The sequence below is a fragment of the Microcaecilia unicolor genome, chromosome 7 (genome assembly GCF_901765095.1).
Source record: "Microcaecilia unicolor chromosome 7, aMicUni1.1, whole genome shotgun sequence".
Classification (NCBI taxonomy): Eukaryota; Metazoa; Chordata; class Amphibia; order Gymnophiona; family Siphonopidae; genus Microcaecilia; species Microcaecilia unicolor.
Genome location: NC_044037.1, coordinates 243,775,813 through 243,792,732, shown reverse-complemented (window position 1 = coordinate 243,792,732; position 16,920 = coordinate 243,775,813). Strand labels below are relative to the sequence as shown.

Genomic DNA, 16,920 nt, shown 5'->3' with positions numbered 1-16,920 from the left:
GAACTTCATCAAAGAGATTTCCCCCTCTGTTCCCCTGGGCTGAAACTGAAGCAACAGCCAGCATCTGCTGGGTAATTTCAAAACTCCACGCCAATCACAGCCCAGAACAGTCAAGTTTCAAATAAAAACTGGTTACATTACTGCAAGACACTTCCTATTATCTGTGTGCCAAGTAAAAGAAAGAGAAGTCAGTCCTCTGTAACAGCTTTAAGCATAAACATGCACCATCTGCTGGCCAAACAGGAGAAATACATGTCAGACATATTTCAGAGAGGAAAATATCCAATACAGTTTACAGGCTTAAAACAAACTGTTTCTTCACAATAGGCATTTTGGTGTCTTTAGAAAGTAGAAAAGAAATATACACCTTCCTGCACTCTTAACCCAGGCAACCTGTTATAAAATTACCTTCCTTTATGCACTACAAGGCCTGGTTCTATAAGTCTATTTTATAAAGGCAGATAGGCACCTATGCTGTCTTTATAAATTGGGCTTCAAATAAACTAAGCGGGTCTTTTACAAAGGAATGCTAGCATTTTTAGCGTACACTAAAAGTGTGCGCTAAACACTAAGAATTATCCAGGTAGAGCACTGCACTTACTGTATGATCTGGCTATGAGCTAATGGGAATATTAATGTATGACCTGCCAAAAAAAAAAAAAAAGTAGTGGGAACACTCCCAAAAGGTGCCTCATAAAATTTGAAGCTACCATATGGTAAAATCCTGCATTAATATACAGTAACTGCAAATTTTACCATGGTTTAGTAAGAGGGCCCTCAAATGTGTTTTTTTTTTTTCATCCGCAGGACCTGTCTTATAAACTGTTTTTAATGTTTGTTTTCTTTACTGCCAATGGCTGCACCATGTGGCGGGACACAGGGAGGGAAGGCCCGAAGGAAGGCAATCTTCAGACTGCCGCTGCTGTGCTTCTTTCATACGGAGCGAGGTCGAGGTGAGGTGCTATGATTTGAATTCAGGGGGGCCTGGCCTGGTGGTGGACAGAGGGGGGTGGATGGAGGGACTGCGGCGCCGGGCCCCCCTTGGAGGCCCAGGGAATTTTGTCCCCCCCTGCCCCCCTCTCTTGGCGGCCCTGCAACCAGGAAACATCTGAGAGGTAGTGTCAGTTAAGTTTAGAGAAGCATCCAAGCCATAAGGCCTAGGGACTCGATGTTGGGATGCAACAATACCCCTGCTCTTGTGTGATCAGTGTTGGAAAACATTGAAGTCTCACTGGACCTCTGATGGAAAGATCCAGCAAAAGCAGGAACCAAACCTGTCTTGGCTAACATTGAGCTGTTAGGATCATAGCTCCCTAGTTTTGGCTAAGCTTCAGAAGGGCGTTTGCTATAAGGGCAATTGGAGGATACACATACAGAACATCTTGTTCCCAATGGAGGAGAAAGGCATCCAGGGCTAGTTTGCCATGTGACCCTATCCTGGAGCAGAGCTGAGGCAGTTTCTTGTTGAACTGAGTGGCAAAAAGGTTGATCGAGGCAGTGTCCTACTCTTCAAAGATCTTGCGAATGACTTCATTGTCCATGGACCACTCTTGAGGGAGAAGCACTTGACTCAAGACTGCCAGGATGCTGTCCTTACCTGCCAAGTATATGAATCTCAAACATTTTATGTAAAGGCAGATTTCAACATCCTAACAGTCTTCCAAACATAGAAGGTACAACTCTGTCCTTCCCTGCTTGTCCAGAAATTTGCAAGAAGCCGACGGGAAGCCAAAAGGCAGAACACAATACTGGTAGTAGTGTTTCTCTATAATAGATACTTCCTATGACTTGGATGTATCTGTTATGGGGGTATATGCATCCTTTTAGTCCAGAGAACATAACTAGTTCCCTCTTTGGAGGAGAGGCATTAGGGAGCCTAGGGAAACAATCCTGAACTTTTGATTGTTCAGCTACTTGATCAGGGTCCTTATGTCTAGGATGGGGTGGAATCCTCCCGTCTCTTTTCTTATTAGTAAATACTTTCATTAAAATCCTGCCCTCCTTACCCTGGTGAAACGGGTTTGATTTTACTGGCCTGCAGGAGGAAAGAGTTCCTTTGTAACTATGTCCTGATGCTGAGAGCTGAATTTTAAAGCTCTCGGGAGCAATTTAGAGGTCATTCTAATAAATGAAGATGGTAACTCATCTGAACTATTTTGAGAACCCATTGGTCTTAGATTATAAGAGGACATCTGTTAGAAAACAATTTTAGCCCCCTTCCAATTGGAAAGTCATCCAGAATGGATACCAGGACTTCAGGTACGTTCTCCTGGAGGCAGTCAAAACCCTGCCCCTGGTCTTGGCTTCAGAGTGGCTTGGGTTTTCTGGACCTGTTGCGATATGGTGCAAAAGTAAGGTCCCTGTCTGGATTGAGAGACGCAGGTGGGTGGAAGATATCTATGTCTGTGAGAGTAGTGGGACCTCCATAGCCTAGCGCTTCGCTATCTCCTGGGAGATGAGGATGGATCAGAAGTGGGTCTGGAGAGTCTTAAGTGTGTCACAATGCTTCCTAATGAGTGTGGCAGCCTCCTGAACCTTATCTACTACTACTTATCATTTCTATAGCATTACTAGACGTACGCAGTGCTGTACACTAAACATGTAAGAGATGGTCCCTGCTCAACAGAGCTTACAATCTAATCCAGACAGACAAACAGGACAAATAAGGTATTAGGGAATTATTATGGTGGGAATGATAAAACAGACATGGGTACTGAAACAATAAATAGGAGTTAAAAGCAGCCTCAAAAAGGTGGGCTTTTAGCCTAGATTTGAATACGGCCAGAAATGGAGCTTGACGTACTGACTCAGGTATACGGTGCAGCAAGATAAAAGGAACAAAGTCTGGTGATGGCAGTGGAGGAGAAGGGTACAGGTACAAGAGATTTACTCCACGAATGAAGTTTCCGGGGAGGAGTGTAGGGAGAGATAAGAATGGAGAGGTACTGAGGAGCTGTAGAGTGAATGCACTTGTAAGTCAATAAGAGGACTTGTATGCAGATAAAAGATAGGGAGTAATGAGTGACTTGAGGAGAGGTTTAATATGAGCGTAGCAACACTGATGGAATATAAGTCGTGCAGCAGAATTTTGAACAGATTGAACGGAAGAGAGATGGCTTAGTGGGATACCTGTGAGATGCAAGTTGCAGTAGACTAAGTATGAGGTGATAAAGAGTGTGGATAAGGGTTTTAGTAGTATGCTCAGAAAGGAAGAGTTGAATTTTGGTGATATTATAGAGAAAGAAATGATGGGTTTTAGCAGTTTGTTGGATATGTGCAGAGAAAGAGAGAGGAGTCAAAGATGACCTCAAGATTACGAGCTGATGGGACAGGAGGATAAGTATGTTATCCACAGAGACAGAGAATGGGGGAAGAGGAGAGGTGGGTTTAAGGGGGTAGATAAGAAGTTCAGTCTTTGAAATGTTTGTTTCAGATTGCGATAAGGCATCCAGGCAGCAATGTCAGACAGGCAGGCTGAGACATGAAAACTAAAGCTAAGGGTGAATGGAAAAACATTACCTTTATCAGTTTTTCAATCTGTTTTTCCAGTTCTTCAACACTAGCTGTTTGATCTCCATCATCCTATGAACATATACATAAAGTATCACTGAAAACCTACTACTAATCAGTAGTACAAATGGAAAGAACTCGCACACAATTCCTTAAAACGGAAGTAACATTTCTGAGTAGTTTTTTAAACCAGTGTTTCTTGAAATCCCCCTTTTCTGCATGTGTGTACAGACAGGCTTAAAACTGTACAATGCCTTAATATACTTTTTGGCATGAAGCATATCAAAAACAATATTACATACATAGCGTTACCTCGCTAATAATTTTAGGGGACTGAGAGGGCTCATATTGCCTAACATCAAATGACAGCTCAATCTGAAACCTGAAAACATCAACCACCTCATTCTGGGGCTCTTTTACAAAGGCACGCCTAAAAGTGGCCTGCGGTAGTGTGGGCGCATGTATTGGACCATTTCTCCACCATGTCTGGATAAAAAGGCAAAATTAAAAACAGCGCGTGTCTTATTTAGGGCCTGAGCCTATAACGTCACACACTGACTTAGCAGTAAGGGCTCATGTGTTACCTGCGCGATAACTGTCCACAACGCGCCAACTGCCGATTACCGCCGGGAACGCCCCTGCGGTAGAAAATAGAAAATTATTTTCTACTGCAAGCTTTCGGCGTGTGCCAAATTCAATTACTGCCAGGCAAATGCACTAGCTGGGTGGTAATACCGATTTGATGCAAGTTGCATGTGCATAGGCCCTTACATGCCTTTGTAAAAGGGCCCCTCTATAATTTTGTGCACATATTTTTGCACTTAGCACGCAAACTTGTGCACATAGGTTATAGAATAGTGCCACTAATTGGCACTCACTACAACAGGCTATAACTGGAGTTAATTGGTCCTAGTGACACTAATTTGCAGTTACACACGTAACTGCACTTAGTTGTAATTCTATAGCCTTAGGGGTTCTTTTACAAAGCTGCGCACTGAGGCCCCATTTTACAGCAGCGGGTAAAAGACTGCCTTTTTTTTTTAATAAATGGCCATGCAGCCATTTCAGGGGGAGCCCTTACTACCACCCACTGAGGTGGCAGTAAGGGCTCCCTTGCTAACCTGGCGGTAACCAAGTAGCGCGCGGCACTGTCCGATTAACACCGGGTAAACACCAGCACGCGCTGGGAACTACTGCTGGACTGCTGCAGTAGCCCGGCGGTAGTTCTGGATTAGTAAGCGGTAAGCCCGTGTTGGGCTTACTGCCACTTCATAAAAGACACCCTTAGAGTGGAAATCCTTTAGCGGGCAACTGTTAGGAGTGTGTGGATATGGGAGGAACATGGACAGGTCAGAGGTACGTTCAGCACTTTATTTGCAATTTACATTTTTAATAAAGAAATTACAATTCTCATACAATACCTCATCTTCACAAGTTTCAGATTTTTTTCCCTTTTTGTCATCTTTGTCTTCCTCATCTTCCTCATCTTCATCTCCCTGATCTTCACTATCATCATCATCATCATCATCAAAATCACTATCTCCTCCCTTTCGCCTCCGCTTGCGACCAGGAGCTGGTGTACCCAATGAATGCTGCTCTTCTCCTACATCACCTCCTATGGCACTGTCTTTTTTGCCAGTTTTCTTAGCATGAATGATTCTAAGCCTTTAAAATACAGAATGAGTAAATGGCTATAAAAATAAATTTTAGAATGAAAGCAGACTTCTCAGGACTATTTAGAATATTGATAAACTAGAATGATATATATATATTTTTCTAATTCTGTGGTTCCCAATCCAAAAGACAAGTGGATTTTACTACGTTCATTTTCAAAGCAGACAGACATCTCAAAATGGCCAATGTCCATCTGCTGAAAACGTCTAAAACATAATTTTCAAAAAGGCAGAATTTGGACGTTTTCCACTGAATTTGTGCAAATAACGAAGGGCAGTGCTTTGGGCAGCCCCAAATTTAGGACGTCTTTCAGCAGTAATGGAGCAGGAAGACATGTCCAAGTCTAAAAAGAAGTACGTTTTTATCTAGACCTGTTTCAATCACATTCAAGTGAAAAAAGGATGCTCTGAATGACCAGATGACTACTGGATGGATTAAGGCTGGACCCCTCCATAATCCAAGAAAACAGCAAGGCAAGCGATCCGCAAACTCCAAGATGGAAAACAACGAAGCAGATCAGTGGAAAATGTAAACAAACTTTATTAATAAAATAGCATATAGAGTATACTGCCCGACACAGGCCGGGTTTCACCTAGCAGGGCTGCGTCAGGGGCTACTCAGTGATTCTTGCTATAAACACTTTCTGATAAATATGTGTACCAGTAACAATTAATGCTCAGGAAACAAAAAATTTTGTCTCATAGGCTTAGAATTCAAAAAAACCAGCACGAGCCATATAACTTAGACAGATGATGACATGCAGAAACCGTCATACACCCTCATGTCTCAGTAGCAGCTGGAAAAAACATGGCCTGTCTCAGGCTGTAGACTCTACATAGGCGCCCCGTATAAGAGGCCCAACCGTGACCTTCCCCACCTGCCTCAGCCATTAACAAGATTGTATCTTCTGCTGGTGCTTATCCTCCACTGAGCCCGCTCACTTCTTTTCTTACCGGCTCTGCCGGAACCTCCCCCTGTAACTTCCTGCACCATATGTTCGGGCAGCAGACTATGAGCCTGAGTGTTGCAGCATGCGGCTCTTTTCAGTCAGTCACGAACCGAGCCAGGGAGGGAGGTGGAGGATCCAGCAAGCTGGTAAGTGTTGGAGGGGGAAGGAGCGGGAGGAGTATTTGGGTCTCATTTGCTTTGCTGAACAGGAGAGGGTGGTTGTAAACGAGAGTCCTAGGAGGAGATTTAGCAATGCATTAACACATGGTACTGCTTGGTCACCCGATTATGAAAATATATAGATGCTTCATTCAGCAATTCTTAAGACTTTTTTTTGTGAAATAGGAAATGATGGTGACTGGTGAGGGAGGAGAAACAGAGGGGTGCTGATGCAGTGGATGATGAAGGGAGGAGAGAAAGATGGGGACAGATGTTGGATGGTGGTGTGGGGTAAGACAGTGGGGCAGTGTTGGATTGGGGCAGAGAGAGAGGTTTTATAAGTTAAAATAAAAATATTTTGTTTCATGCAGATCTCTTTTGTTTGAACATAACTAAATGGGCTATAAGCCCCTAATGCAGTCCATTGGTTTTCTTATATTTTGTTCTTGTGATGACATATGCTGTGCCAAAATTGAAAACTCTTATCTCTAACTGGTCATTAATAAAAGGAGCTCATTATGAACACTATCCACCCTAAAAGGTTGTTTTGTGGCTGTACATGAAGAATTGTGATGTTATGATCCCTTGTTTCAAATTGTTGACGGTCTGTGTTTTCCATATGGGTGGTATATTAAGGTCTGCCCAGTGTAATATTTATAGTGCTGCCTTTTCATGCATAATGTTCTTGCTCGTTGAGTCCTCGGAGTTAGTGCTGTTATGGTACAGTAAGGTTCTGAGTGTGTTTTTGCATGTTTGTGCACAATGTTTGTGGTTGAGGGATTGTGTGTTGGCCTTACTGAAATGGATGGAAATAGTGTTTAATAATTGATAACATTTTTGAATAGTATACATTGGTTAATATATGCTTTGAGCAACCACTTTATTCTTTGACATGTGGTACATATCTAATATCTAAATTTAATAAAAGGTATTAATTGTGACTATTTTACTTTTTTTTTCTGTGTTGTCTAATTATGGATGTAAGCCCCATCCCTGGCACCACCCCTAACCCCACCCCCTTTAGCCTCCCCAAGCCGTTGGGCCACCGACGCCTATGATACTCTATATGCTATTTTATTAATAAAGTCTGTTTACATTTTCCACTGATCTGTTTCATTGTTTCCCCTCCATAATCCTCCAATGGATGCTGTCACCCTCCATCCCCCCCTAAGAACTGAAACTGAAAGGGGATACTAGGCGATATGACAGCATCAGGTATTATGGGCATACCGAACAGAGCAGCAAGCAGCTCCCAGGAGTAGCCAAGTGGTCAGTGCAGTGGACTGTGAACAAGGGGATCCAGATCCAAATTACACTCTAACTAGTATATTTGTGGTGGAAATTGTGAGCCCTTCAAAACCACCAAGGGGTCCTTTTACAAAGGTGCGGTAGTGTTTTTAGTGCACGCTAATGATTAGCATGCGCTAAATGCTAGAGACACTCAAAGGAATATATAGGCATCTCTAGAGTTTAGCGCATGCTTATTTTTAGTGTGTGCTAAAAACGCTAGTGTGCCTTTGTAAAAGGACTCCCAAATTACCTGCTGCACTAAATATAGGGGATACCTGAAGGATACTGTAGTAGTGTACAGTTGGGTACAGTAGGTTTTTTTCTGCTCCTGGAGGGCTCACAATAGAAAATAAAGCAGTTAGGTGAGAATTGTACCTGGGTGCCATTGTTTAAAGTCCACTGCACTGACCATTAGGCTGCCCCTCTGATCTGCAGGGACATCTGTGTGGCCATTTCTCTCATGCCAGATGTTCCTGTGCCTGTTTTTTGGGGGTCTATAAGTTGGACGAATCAGTTTGGAAAATGGCTCTTCTTTTTATACATCTTGGAGTGGAGGAGTGGCCTAGTGTTTAGGGTGGTGGACTTTGGTCCTGAGGAACTGAGTTTGATTCCCACTTCAGGCACAGGCAGCTCCTTGTGACTCTGGGTAAGTCACTTAACCCTCCATTGCCCCATGTAAGCCGCATTGAGCCTGCCATGAGTGGGAAAGCACGGGGTACAAATGTAAAAAAAAAAAAATACTGCCATCTTAGAGTCATTTCGAATGGGAAACCCTGACATTTTTTCTCATTCGAAAATGGCTCTAAGGTGGATATTTTTTTTTGGACGTAATGAGCTAAATGTCCCAATTCTGACTTGGACGTTTTATTTGAAAATGCTCCTCTATATTATATTTCTTCCTATTTAAAAAGTCCGGATAGATTACTAAAAGATAAACAGATTTACAATCACAATAAAAATTTCCCTTTTTATAAAAAGGTTTCTAAAGGACTGAAGCCTGAAATATACAGTACAAACACTTTAACAACCTCACAACCACAAGTACTAATAGTTGTTAGTGTTAACACTTACATTAACATTTGCTAACATCCTTACATGAAGCATGTTAATGTATACTATTTTCATGCTGGTTAGTGTTACTACTTGTTCCCTATAGGTAACACTAATGTGCTTGAAAATGCCTAATATATATATATATATATATATATATATATATATATATATATAATACTCCTATACTAGGCTATTACTTTTTTTATTAGTTGCAATTAGCTCATATGCAATTACTTAAACAACCGCTTTCTTTTAATTATACATCTTTATTCAAAAACATACATAAATAAATCACATTATTGTCTACCAAATTATTAAAAAATACCCCATAAACCTAACCATTCAACACCCCATACATACTCACTCACTCTTATCAAACTTACTCATTTATTCATAACAATTTAAAATACCTATTTTGTATCACCGCACAGGTCCCTTCACACAGGTCGTAGGGAGGCAGCTATTGTAACTCATTGGCAAATGAAAGGACATGAAATACAAGATCTTCGGTTTGTGGTATTAGGTCAAGTTAATTCTAACAAAGGGGGTAATATCCCTTTAATGCTGTTACGTAAGGAACAGTGGCTCATTTACAAGTGGAATATGGTTACACCGTACGGCCTTAATAAAGAAATTGAGTGGTTAAGCGTTTAAAGGGCTGTGCTTAGTGGAATCTGAGTGGCTGAGCAAATTGGAGCTGGTGTTTAAATATGGAGTCCTGGTTTAGCTTTTGTGTAAGTGTGGGCGTCAGGCAGACAACCCTGTGGGCAACTGATCTCTCAAGTTCCCAGCAACCAGCGATAGCCGGTGAGTTGAATGAATTTGGTTTGAAATGGTGGTTTGAATGGTGGGATACAAATTGAATGTTTATGTTGTCTATTTAGGAATTGACCCCTGAGGACGCTCTGGATGAGCGAAACATGTACATGTAGGGTCACGATGTTATAACCCATATCGCTACGAGATCTAACCAGCTTGTTTACGCTGAAGAGGATGTTGACAAACTGAAACTAAGGAAGGGGATTGTGTTGAGAACCGGTCCCTTACCTTTGAATAAAAGGTTGAAGAAAATAAGAAAGTATGAGACCTGTTTTCTCAAGTGATACAATTGGAGGGATTACAGCTGCTCCTAATGGACGTTGATGTATGAGTGCTCAAAAGACTTGTGTTAAGCACGCTGCTGGAGATAAATTAAAAGATATAAGGACATTTGATTGAAAAGAGGAGATTTCCATTAAGTATAAGTAATTGTATAATGTCCCTTGAGATAACGGTGATACAAAATAGGTATTTTAAATTGTTATGAATAAATGAGTAAGTTTGATAAGGGTGAGTGAGTATGTATGGTGTGTTGAATGGTTAGGTTTATCGGGTATTTTTTAATAATTTGGTAGACAATAATGTGATTTATTTATGTATGTTTTTGAATAAAGATGTATAATTAAAAGAAAACGGTTGTTTAAGTAATTGTGTGTGTCTATATCTATATATTTTTTTTTTGTTTTTTTTTTTTTTAATGGACCATCAGGTATTAACATTGGATGTCAAATGTCCTATCCTGTACTTGGCTATGAAAGTCTGTCATTTTTCTGGAGGGGGGGGGGGGGGGGGGGGGGGAGAAATAGAAATTGGTGGGTTACAGTGCAAGAACTGCAGAGTTCTATTATTTTTCTGAGCGAATGATCACAGAAACTCATATTTGAATATGGGGGATTTTTCCGGTATCACCTAGCCCTTTCACACTGGGATACTGGGAAACTTAATATGCAGAGTGTGATATGACTACCAAGGATCCTCTGCATATCATTAGTTTTGGTAAATTGGATATTAAAGCCTAATGTACCGCTGATGTTAAAATCATCAGGTAACTTGAATTACCTGTCAGTTTTAACACTGGTTAGCAGATAGACCCATTAAATAGGCTGTAAAAGGAACAGAATTAGATCATTTTCAATTTTGTTTCTAATTCAAGCACAGAGGACAATAATTTTTATGCAGAGCTAATTTGATAAGTTAAATTTTTGTCTTTTATATTATTCAGCCACGAAAGGAAAGCTTAAACATTTAAAGAATGGAAGCGTAATAACCTCAAATAAAATACAACTTACTTGCGAAGTTTGCCTTCAACCATCCATTTATCTCTCCTTAAATTTGACATGTAATCAATGTTTTTATCAATTTCACTGTCAAAAGATATGCATAAAAGCTGGGTTAATATATAAGCATACATACCAAGGGATGAGTGGCAGCCATTCTGAGATCTACTTGGTTAATAATTATTTATGGAAAAGTCTATAAAATAGGTGTAGGATTGAGTAAATGCTATGAACAGCTTACCTGACCACACTTTTGCTACATGCTAACTCATTAACAAGAAAAGCGAGCACAGATGCTTTCTCAGCTGGGCTATGTGCCTGAAAAGATTTGGTCTTTAGACTTTCTGTAAGATCTGTCTGTCCATAGTAGGCTTCCATAAAAATCTGCAGAATCTCAGAAACATTGTCCCGGTTGATACCAATGTTCATCAAATGTTCTCCAAGAGCTGTTTTCCCCTAAACATTGAGAAAAGTAGGTCGCATTTTTGTCTGTTTGATAATATCAGTGTAAACAAATGAGAACAAATGTAGAACAAACCTTAATGCGAGTAAAAATATGTGCAAAACAATGTATAGCTTTTTGCTGAACTTGGGGTGGACAATTCTCAAACAGCCCATATCTAGGACAAATGCTTTTTACGTGCAAAATCTGTTTTGAAAATTGCCTTCATAAATGATTATCAGTACGACACAATTAGGTAATTTTAAAACCAATTATTTTCATATGACCAGCAAGGAGTCTGACATCAAACAAAAGAGTTTTCCTATATTGGAGTTAATTATCTTTTACAGTTGTTCTCTGAAGACAGCAGTTAACTAGTCAGGATGATGACTTTGATCACAGATGGAATTCCGGCCCCCCTCAATATACACTCAAATTTCACTGTGAAAAACATTGGGAATGGGGTGGAGAGAAAATGAAAGAGGTTTCAGCTGCTGGCTCCTAGATTCAGTAAAAAATTGTCTAGGCCTAACTATGCACTATTCTGTAAGTATGCGCATATTTTTGATAGTGTGCACTTTGTAGGTAGGTATAAATATACCTTATACAATATTATAGGTTATGCACGTATGTCCTAAATCTAGATGTGGGTATTTATACCAGTTCTAGGGCTGGTGTAAATGCTTGTGTCTAAATACATAAAGCGAATGCTACATACCTGTAGAAGGTATTCTCCAAGGACAGCAGGCTGATTGTTCTCACTGATGGGTGACGTCGACGGCACCCCCTCCAATCGGAATCTTCACTAGTAAAGACGTTTGCTAGCCCTCGCGCGCCCATGCGCACCGCGCATGCGCAACCGTCTTCCCGCCCGAACCGGCTCGTGTTCGTCAGTCCCATATGTAGCAAGACAAAGACAAGGGAAGACACAACTCCAAAGGGGAGGCGGGCGGGTTCGTGAGAACAATCAGCCTGCTGTCCTCGGAGAATACCTTCTACAGGTATGTAGCATTCGCTTTCTCCGAGGACAAGCAGGCTGCTTGTTCTCACTGATGGGGTATCCCTAGCCCCCAGGCTCACTCAAAACAACAAACATGGTCAATTGGGCCTCGCAACGGCGAGGACATAACTGAGATTGACCTAACAGCTTATCCAACTAACTGAGAGTGTAGCCTGGAACAGAATAAAAATGGGCCTAGGGGTGTGGAGTTGGATTCTAAACCCCAAACAGATTCTGAAGTACCGACTGCCCGAACCGACTGTCGCATCGGGTATCCTGCTGCAGGCAGTAATGAGATGTGAATTGGTGGACAGATGACCACGTCGCAGCTTTGCAGATCTCTTCAATAGTGGCTGACTTCAAGTGGGCCACTGACGCTGCCATGGCTCTAACATTGTGAGCCGTGACATGACCCTCAAGAGCCAGCCCAGCCTGGGCGTAAGTGAAGGAAATGCAGTCTGCTAGCCAATTTGATAAGGTGCGTTTCCCCACAGCCACTCCCCTCCTGTTGGGATCAAAAGAAACAAACATTTGGGCGGACTGTCTGTTGGGCTGTGTCCGCTCCAGATAGAAGGCCAATGCTCTTTTGCAGTCCAATGTGTGCAGCTGACGTTCAGCAGGGCAGGAATGCGGACGGGGAAAAAATGTTGGCAAGACAATTGACTGGTTCAGATGGAACTCCGACACCACCTTCGGCAAGAACTTAGGGTGAGTGCCGAGGACTACTCTATTATGATGAAATTTGGTGGAGGGAGCATGGGCTACCAGGGCCTGAAGCTCACTGACTCTACGAGCTGAAGTTACTGCCACCAAGAAAATGACCTTCCAGGTCAAGTACTTCAGATGGCAGGAATTCAGTGGCTCAAAAGGAGGTTTCATCAGCTGGGTGAGAATGACATTGAGATCCCATGACACTGTAGGAGGTTTGATGGGGGGGCTTTGACAAAAGCAAACCTCTCATAAAGCGAACAACTAAAGGTTGTCCCGAGATTGGCTTACCTTCCACACGGTAATGGTATGCACTGATTGCGCTAAGGTGAACCCTTACAGAGTTGGTCTTGAGACCAGACTCAGACAAGTGCAGAAGGTAGTCAAGCAGGGTCTGTGTAGGACAGGAGCGAGGATCTAAGGCCTTGCTGTCACACCAGACGGCAAACCTCCTCCATAAAAAGAAGTAACTCCTCTTAGTGGAATCTTTCCTGGAAGCAAGCAAGACACGGGAGACACCCTCCGACAGACCCAAAGAGGCAAAATCTACGCTCTCAACATCCACGCCGTGAGAGCCAGAGACTGGAGGTTGGGATGCAGAAGCGCCCCTTCGTTCTGGGTGATGAGGGTCGGAAAACACTCCAATCTCCATGGTTCTTCGGAGGACAACTCCAGAAGAAGAGGGAACCAAGTCTGACGCGGCCAAAAAGGAGCAATCAGAATCATGGTGCCTCGGTCTTGCTTGAGTTTCAACAAAGTCTTCCCCACCAGAGGTATGGGAGGATAAGCATACAGCAGGCCTTCCCCCCAATCCAGGAGGAAGGCATCCGATGCCAGTCGGCTATGGGCCTGAAGTCTGGAACAGAACTGAGGGACCTTGTGGTTGGCTCGAGATGCGAAGAGATCTACCAAGGGAGTGCCCCACACTTGGAAGATCCGGCACACTACTCTGGAGTTGAGCGACCACTCGTGAGGTTGCATAATCCTGCTCAACCTGTCGGCCAGACTGTTGTTTACGCCTGCCAGATATGTGGCTTGGAGAAACATGCCGTAACGGCGAGCCCACAGCCACATGCTGATGGCTTCCTGACACGGGGGCGAGATCCGGTGCCCCCCTGCTTGTTGATGTAATACATGGCAACCTGGTTGTCTGTCTGAATTTGGATAATTTGGTGGGACAGCCGATCTCTGAAAGCCTTCAGAGCGTTCCAGACCGCTCGTAACTCCAGGAGATTGATCTGTAGACCTTGTTCCTGGAGGGACCAGCTTCCCTGGGTGTGAAGCACATTGACATGAGCTCCCCACCCCAGGAGAGGCGCATCCGTAGTCAGTACTTTTTGCGGCTGAGGAATTTGGAAAGGACGTCCCAGAGTCAAATTGGACCAAATCGTTCACCAGTGCAGGGATTCGAGAAAACTCGTGGACAGGTGGATCACGTCCTCTAGATCCCCAGCAGCCTGAAACCACTGGGAAGCTAGGGTCCATTGAGCAGATCGCATGCGAAGATGAGCCATGGGAGTCACATGAACTGTGGAGGCCATGTGGCCGAGCAATCTCAACATCTGCCGAGCTGTGATCTGCTGGGACGCTCGCACCCGGGAAACGAGGGACAACAGATTGTTGGCCCTTGACTCCGGAAGATAGGCACGAGCCGTCCGAGAATCCAGCAGAGCTCCTATGAATTCGAGTCTCTGTACTGGGAGAAGATGGGACTTTGGATAATTTATCACAAACCCCAGTAGCTCCAGGAGTCGAATAGTCACCTGCATGGACTGTAGAGCTCCTGCCTCGGATGTGTTCTTCACCAGCCAATTGTTGAGATAAGGGAACACGTGCACTCCAAGCCTGCGGAGCGCTGCTGCTACCACAGCCAGACACTTTGTGAACACCCTGGGCACGGAGGCGAGCCCAAAGGGTAGCACACAGTACTGGAAGTGACGCGTTCCCAGACGGAATCGGAGATACTGTCTGTGAGCTGGCAGTATCGGAATATGCGTATAAGCATCCTTTAAGTCCAGAGAGCATAGCCAATCCTTTTCCTGAATCATGGGAAGAAGGGTGCCCAGGGAAAGCATCCTGAACTTTTCCTTGACCAGATATTTGTTCAGGGCCCTTAGGTCTAGGATGGGACGCATCCCCCCTGTTTTCTTTTCCACAAGGAAGTACCTGGAATAGAATCCCAGCCCCTCTTGCCCCGGTGGCACGGGCTCGACCGCATTGGCGCTGAGAAGGGCGGAGAGTTCCTCTGCAAGTACCTGCTTGTGCTGGAAGCTGAAAGACTGAGCTCCCGGTGGGCAATTTGGAGGCATGGAGGCCAAATTGAGGGCGTATCCTTGCCGGACTATTTGAGGAACCCAACGGTTGGAGGTTATAAGAGGCCACCTTTGGTGAAAAACTTTCAACCTCCCCCCGACCGGCAGATCATCCGGCATGGACACTTTGATATCAGCTATGCTCTGCTGGAGCCAGTCAAAAGCTCGCCCCCCTGCTTTTGCTGGGGAGCTTTGGGGCCTTGCTGAGGCGCACGCTGCTGACGACAGCGAGCGCGCTGGGGCTTAGCCTGGGCTGCAGGCTGTCGAGAGGGAGGATTGTACCTATGCTTACCAGAAGAGTAGGGAACAGCCCTCCTTCCCCCATAAAAACGTCTACCTGAAGAGGTAGATGCTGAAGGCTGCCGGCGGGAGAATTTGTCGAAAGCGTTATCCTGCTGGTGGAGCTGTTCTACCACCTGTTCGACCTTTTCCCCAAAAATGTTATCCGCACGGCAAGGGGAGTCCGCAATCCGCTGCTGGATCCTATTCTCCAGGTCGGAGGCACGCAGCCATGAGAGTCTGCGCATCACCACACCTTGAGCAGCGGCCCTGGACGCAACATCGAAGGTATCAAATACCCCTCTGGCCAGGAATTTCCTACATGCCTTCAGCTGCCTGACCACCTCCTGAAACGGCTTGGCTTGCTCAGAAGGGAGCTTGTCCACCAAGTCCGCCAGCTTCCGCACATTGTTCCGCATATGGATACTCATGTAGAGCTGGTATGATTGAATCTTGGCCACGAGCGTGGAAGAATGATAGGCCTTCCTCCCAAAGGAGTCTAAGGTTCTGGGGTCTTTGCCCGGGGGCGCCGAAGCATGCTCCCTAGAACTCTTAGCCTTCTTCAGGGCCAGATCCACCACACCAGAGTCGTGAGGCAACTGAGTGCGCATCAACTCTGGGTCACCATGGATCCAATACTGGGATTCTATCTTCTTGGGAATGTGGGGATTAGTTAGTGGCTTGGTCCAGTTCGCCAGCAATGTCTTTTTTAGGACATGATGCATAGGTACTGTGGACGCTTCCTTAGGTGGAGAAGGATAGTCCAAGAGCTCAAACATCTCAGCCCTTGGCTCATCCTCCACAACCACCAAGAAGGGGATGGCCGTAGACATCTCCCGGACAAAGGCCGAGAAAGACAGACTCTCAGGAAGAGAAAGCTGCCTTTCAGGGGAGGGAGTGGGGTCAGAAGGAAGGCCATCAGACTCCTCGTCAGAGAAATATCTGATGTCCTCCTCCGCCTCCCACGAGGCCTCATCATCGGTATCAGACACAAGTTCATGAACCTGTGTCTGAAGCCGCGCCCGTTCCGACTCCGTGGAAACACGGCCACGGTGGGAGCGTCGAGAGGTGAACTCCCTGACAGGCAGCGGCGAAGCTCCCTCCCCCGACATCGTCGGGGAGTCCACCTGGGAGGCAGCCGAAGCCGGTACCGGGGACCTCACCCCGGGCAAAGGGCCAGCCGTCGCCTCACTCGACGGCACCGGTGGCGCAAGCACCCCCGGTACCGGAGGAGAAGGGCGTAACAGCTCTTCCAGGATGCCTGGAAGAATGGCCCGGAGACTCTTGTGCAGAGCAGCTGTGGAAAAAGACTGAGAAGCCGGTGCAGGCGTAGAGGTCAGAATCTGTTCCGGGCGTGGAGGTGGTACCGGGCTGTCCGGGGTAGAGTGCACCGACACCTCCTGGATGGAGGGTGAGCGGTCCTCCCGGTGCCAATGCCTGCTGGGTGCC

The 16,920-nt window shown here is 44.8% G+C and overlaps 1 protein-coding gene across 1 annotated transcript in view; it reads right to left on the bottom strand.

Moving 5' to 3' along the window:
* Positions 1–16,920, bottom strand: part of BAZ2B (bromodomain adjacent to zinc finger domain 2B) — a 914,692-nt gene that overhangs the window by 280,309 nt on the left and 617,463 nt on the right. The window contains exons 25-28 of the mRNA XM_030210692.1: positions 10,972–11,186; positions 10,743–10,817; positions 4,932–5,175; positions 3,520–3,582 (exon numbers count right to left, since the gene is read on the bottom strand). Of these exons, the coding sequence (XP_030066552.1) occupies positions 3,520–3,582; positions 4,932–5,175; positions 10,743–10,817; positions 10,972–11,186 (597 nt within the window). The remainder of the gene's footprint in view (positions 1–3,519; positions 3,583–4,931; positions 5,176–10,742; positions 10,818–10,971; positions 11,187–16,920) is intronic.